At 40.5% G+C, this 6000-nt stretch overlaps 1 protein-coding gene across 1 annotated transcript in view; it reads right to left on the bottom strand.

Moving 5' to 3' along the window:
* TDG (thymine-DNA glycosylase) overlaps positions 1-5065 on the bottom strand; it is a 22278-nt gene extending 17213 nt beyond the window's left edge. Inside the window, exon 1 of the mRNA XM_012650248.1 lies at positions 4864-5065. Within this exon, the coding sequence (XP_012505702.1) occupies positions 4864-4886 (23 nt within the window). The 5' untranslated portion in view covers positions 4887-5065. The remainder of the gene's footprint in view (positions 1-4863) is intronic.
* Positions 5066-6000: the final 935 nt, after the last annotated feature.

The following is a 6000-nucleotide window of genomic DNA, read 5'->3' as shown; positions in this document are numbered from 1 at the left end:
GGATCACTTGAGCTCAGGAATTTGAGACCAGCCTGAACAAGGGCAAGACCCTGTCTCTAACAACAACAAAAAATTAGCCAGATGTCGTGCCATGCTTATAGTCCCAACTACTTGGCAGGCTGAGGCAGGAAGATGGCTTTGAGTCCAGGAGTTGGAGGTTGCTGTGAGCTAGGCTGATGCCACAGCACTCTAGCCCGGGCAACAGGGTGAGACTCTTATCTCCAAAGGAAAAAAAAAAAAAGATAAACAGAGGCCCAATCTCAATGGACAAATCACTGGAGAAGTATTCCAACTTCAAGCTATCTTTATGGGTAAATTGGTAAAGAAAAGATTGAGTGAGAAATACTAAACTATATCTAAGACTTTCCTTTCTTTAAATATATTATTTTCAAATTATACTGAAAAAGATAACAGTGATTTAGTAAACTATAATACACCATGAGAAAATATTATGCAGCCACTAAAAATTAAATTTACTGATATTATGTAAAAGCACAGGAAAAGTGTAATATATATTTTAAAGTAGAAAAGAACACAAAATTCTTTTCTAGGCTGCACAGATGAAGACAGGGACTAGAAGGTAAAATGTGAAAATGATGAGAAGTGAAGTGCTTAGAACTGTGCCTGGCACAAAGGAAAATGTCCTCTCTTTTCAGACTTTTCATTAATACTATTAGTAGCTCTTTTCAATAAATTGTTAAAATATTGGTTGTGCAGTGTTTATGATTTAAATATTCTAATGAGGAGCCGGATATAGCTAGGTTAGATCAAGAGATCTTGAGCAGTTACCCTATGGAAATTCCAAGATTATGAACTACAACTTTAGGTTGTGACCACTGGCAGCTTCCTGAGATGCTTGAATATATAAAAGATATCAGGTCACAATAAATGAGTGGCCAAAAGAATGCACAAGGTCTGTTCTTAGTCTGTCACATGGTCAGGAAGGCAACCTACCTACCACTCTTTCCCCACATTTCTGTACCACTTTCAGAGTTTCACTGATGTGTCCCATTTTAAACATTTCACAAAAATCTAAACTTAAAATACATAAATTAAGGAGTCACTATTCATATTACGAAAGGATTCTTCATTTAAGAAATTTCCAAAATATGGCTCCCTCAGTATAGTTAGGGCCTGTTATGTATCTTCAGAAATTGTGGGGCTCAAAAACTGAAAATTAAAATTCCAGAAATCACAGTTGGCTGAATAAAAAGTGAAAAATTAGGAAGAAAAAGACTGAACTCTTATATTAGATATACATATACCAATTCTGAAAGAAATCCAGAAACTTATCTATAATAATGATATATCCCTTAACCTTTCTAAAAATGATCTGTGGCACTTTATAATAGGTTAAATTAGAACAGAAAAAGAAAAAATAAAGCTACGGAAAATAAAATGTGTTAGTTCTGAGGAAATACACTATCTGAGCATTAAATTTAGTCTGATTATCTCAACAGTTTCCCAACCGCCAGAACAAAAAGAAAGAGAGTGGATTATAACATTCTCATTACTTGGCAGAAGCATTACATCTACATAAAACCTTCATGAATATGAATGCTAGTTAACTAAAGTGTTCTGAAAAATTGAATCTTCTATTACCTAATAATAGCTAAATTTATAAGCAGTATAAACTTGTTTCAACCTAGTGTGAAAATATTTCTTAAATACATTTGTTGCATGTACATATGATAATTGCTGCATCATAACTCAGAATTCTGCAACGTTTCTACGAGGGAGACAGCAACAGAGAGCATTTGGGTCATTCATACTCTCAAGGCCTGCATCCCTTTACCATGAAAATAGGGGATTAGATTCAGTGATTTCTACAAATATGGAGAATGTATAGGAAATAGGATTCAATCTGTCTAGACTCAGAACAGACCCCAAAGACTTTTTATTTTCTATAACTCTCTGATATCAAACTTGCAAGCATGATGAATTCTTTTATTTCCCTTTGCTTACTTTTCTTCCCTCATCATTTACATTTGTCCCAACTGTTTTTCGCTACCTTTCCTCTCACATTTTTCTGCTGTTTACCCCTTTTTCTCTCCTAGCCTCCATTTGTACTCCCCTTCTATTGAACTACAGGGCTCACAGGATTGGTTTTTATAGCTGCCTGAAATTGATGAACGGTGTAAAGTCATCCCTCTGTATACATAGGGACTGGTTCCAGGACTCCTCAAGGATACCAGTATCCATGGATGCTAGTCCTTGATATAAAATGGTATACATAGCATTTGTATATAACCTATGCACAACCTCCTGTCTACTTTAAATCATCTCTAGATTACTTATAATACCTAATACAATATAAATGCTAGGTAAGTAGTTGTTATCCTGTATTGTTTTTTTATTTGTAATTTTTTTATTGTTGTATTATTTTCATTGATTTTTTTTCCAAACAGTTTTGATTCAGTTGGTTGAATTCTTGGATGTGGAACCCACAGATATGGAGGGCCAACTGTATTTTCTGAAAGTCTTTGTCAAAACACACACATACACACACACACAAGCACACAGACCCCATGCAGAGTTGATTAAGAAGTCTAGTTAGGCTGGGCGTGGTGCCTCAAGCCTGTAATCCTAGCACTCTGGGAGGGCGAGGTGGGTGGATCGCTTGAGCTCAGGAGTTCAGAGACTAGCCTGATTAAGAGTGAGACCCCATCTCTACTAAAAAAATAGAAATTAGCTGGACAACTAAAAAACTATATATATATATAAAATTAGCCGGGCATGGTGGTGCACGCCTGTAGTCCCAGCTACTCGGGAGGCTGAGGCAGTAGGATCGCTTGACCCCAGGAGGTTTGAGGTTGCTGTGAGCTAGGCTGACACCACGGCACTCTAGCCTGGGCAACAGAGCAAGACTCTGTCTCCAAAAAAAAAAAGAAGTCTAGTTAATTTGGATTTGCTGTACTTCAAAAAACTAAATCTTTAAGGTTTTCTCTAAAATTAATGACTCCGACTTCTTTAATCTTCTGTTATTTTACACTATTTTAAGGATATAAGTTGCTATTTCCTAAATACACTTTATTTTCTTCACTTAAACAAGCGTATACAATACTGCAATTATCAGTGCTAAATAATCCAAATGCTCAACTGAAGAGGTCTAGTTACGTAAACTATGATGAAATAGCACCATAACCATTACAAGACTGCGTTTGATATTGCCGAGAAGTGTATGTATTCGCCATGTGTACAGTCTACTAGAAACTGTGAATACAAAGATTTAGAATAAGCCAGAGTCTGGAGTTCACCTAAATAGTCATCATACAGTAAGATTTCATGTTTCTTCACTATCCGGCCATTTTTTGGTGCTCAGAATCAAATAGAACACTCATTAGCCTGAAACTGAGCAGGGCTATCAATGTCCTCATTCTGGAGACAAACTACAGAACCCAATACTTTAGCTTTTCTGGCACCCACATTATACTGTTGATTCATACTGAGTTTGCCATCAATAACAACTGTCCTTATATCACTTCTCCTCATCCCACACTTTATCATTTATTTTTCTGCACCTGAGTACAGGATTGTGCCTCTTTTTGCAAAAGATGATTCATCATTCTAGTCAGTCAGAATTTATCTGGATTCTGATTCAATCTATCAATTCCACAAAAGCTTCCCAGAGTTGGGTCACTCACAAATTTTATCAGCACGCTGTCAGCACCGTGAAGTTGTTAAGTTGTTAAAAGGAACAAAGTTGGGGATAGAGTCACATGACATATGGGTATAGAACTCTCTCATTATATTGATAAGGCCTTATAATATATAATTTATTTGATGGTAGGCTTTGCCCAAGTTTCAATCGTGCTCTGAAGTAAGATCACACGGGTGAGAGCGCTTTCCACAAGTTCTGATGAATTCTCTTATTTATGTGTAAAGTTCTTTTGGGAAAGAAATGGAGTAATTTATTCCACGGTTTGATCCACAAAGGATAAAGTCCACACTTTATCTACATGTATCTCTTTCCCTAACTCTAAGACAATTTATTTTAGTTACTTCAGTGTGCCAATTCTATATTATACCTATTCACAGCATATCAGAACCAGATTCCAGAAATGTCTATTTTACAGATAAGAACAGAGAACCACAGAAGTCTCTCAGCTCCCATGAGCCACTGAGAGTCAGGATAAGTCTTCATTAGGTCTAACAGTATTTTATTTCAATGTAAATCTTCTTTATCTTTTAAAAGGCTCTGACATATTTATATTTTTAAATTTAGCTTTCCACCAGGAGTTCAAATCTCTAAATCTCTGCTTCTGCAAAATCTCCTGACCTATCTAACACTCCTCCAAAGCACATTTTCAAAACAGATTCTTAAGACCGTCCCCAAGACCACTGGAAAACTGAAAGACAATTGTTAGACTGACTTCTTGAGAGTGTTATACATATTTCCACAGCAATACTTTCTAATCCGTGACACTTAACGTTGCTTTTAGTAAGCCTTTGGGGAGGAAGTCACGATAAATCTACTAACTCTAAAATGAAAATTCCCGGAGCTGAGAACGTATGATGCTCGAGCCTTACAGCTCTATGCGCGGTAATGAAGGGTGAAGGCAAACGTCGCCAAAAATGGTGTCGAGAAAGAAATATTAACCAGCCCCAGTTGGTTATCGGGGGCGACGGCAGACGGGTCCAGCTGCACAAGGAACCGCCTCGGCGTGGCCCCGACCACCAGCCACTGAAACCCGGCCGAACAGAACGCAGTGAGCACGCGCGGCCCCGGCCTTTGTACTCGGCCACGGCTCTTAAAGACCCCTGCGTGCGCGCGCTCGCCCGCCGGCCAGCCCCGCCGCGAGGGGCGCGGGAGGGGGAGCGGGAGGGGGAGTGGGAGAGGGCGGTGCTCCGCCCCGGCTTTACCTGCCCGCGTTCTCCGCTTCCATTCCCCGAGGCCGCTCGCGCCGGCGGCTTCTCCTGCCAGGCAAACGGGCGACCGGTCTCTATAGTACGGTGGCGTACACACGGCGATACGACAATACCACAGACTTGGACCCGATTGCTGGCAGGACCCGGACAGCGGCTGGCCTAAAGCTCCTCCCCCAAGGCTCTCCCCCACACCCCTCAAAGGGCCACCTTTCCGCACAGCACTTCCGCCTCCTAGAAGCCAAATCCCATGCTTAGTGAGCGTCACGTGACGCAGGGCAGCCCAACCGCGCTCGTCCCCTTCTCTTTGGGCTCCCCAGCTCCTCCGCTTGGCCTTTCGGGAAGGGTGGAGGACTAAAAAAGGCGGGGGCGCTCGGCTGACGTCAACTTTTGTCAGCCCTGAATTTTCAGGGGTGCGTGGACGCGGGGGTGGAGGGGTTATATTCTTTAGGGGCCCTGTGTAGATGGGGCGTTTGTGCTTCTCAGCATTATCCAGTCCTTATCACCCCAAATTTTATCCCGATTTAAAACGGTGTGTTGCATTAATTGTCGGGTAATGCGATAGGGAAAGAGACTTCGGAATCGGAAAACGTGGGAATCAAGGCCACAGTACCACCTTGGGCCTCAGTTTCCTAATCTGTGAAATGTGGGTGAATGTAAAACTACTTGTAAAATGTAAGTCTCTACATAAACCATTCTCTGCTTTACTTTGGATACGTGAAAATACTAACTTTTGAAGTCTTATGATACCAGATACCGTATCAAGGATCACCTCATAAGCTTACAGACTAACCCCTCTTATTTCTCTGTGGTTCTTCCCCTGGTTTTTGTTTCATTAGTTTTCAACTTCTGTCACTGGTGTTTGACCAAGGATGTCATTAAATAACTCAATGGAGATACGCTTTTCTGTTTCTCTCCTTCGCATGATGACAGACATGGCTGTTGTATTCATTAGCTTTCTCGAGTTTGTAACATAACTCCAAACCATGGCTTACAGCAAAGGTTTATTCTCAGTAACGTGACATGTGAGCTGGGAGATGGCTGTGGCTCTGTGTTCCATGTGTCTTCTTCATTCTAGGAGCCAGAAAAATACTTTCCATGAGTAAGTATAGAAAGATTAATTTGTATTGTACC

This window comes from Propithecus coquereli, unplaced genomic scaffold, assembly GCF_000956105.1.
Source record: "Propithecus coquereli isolate 6110/MARCELLA unplaced genomic scaffold, Pcoq_1.0 Scaffold316, whole genome shotgun sequence".
NCBI lineage: Eukaryota > Metazoa > Chordata > Mammalia > Primates > Indriidae > Propithecus > Propithecus coquereli.
Note: the sequence above shows the minus strand (reverse complement) of the source record. Positions and strands in the feature narration are given on the sequence as shown.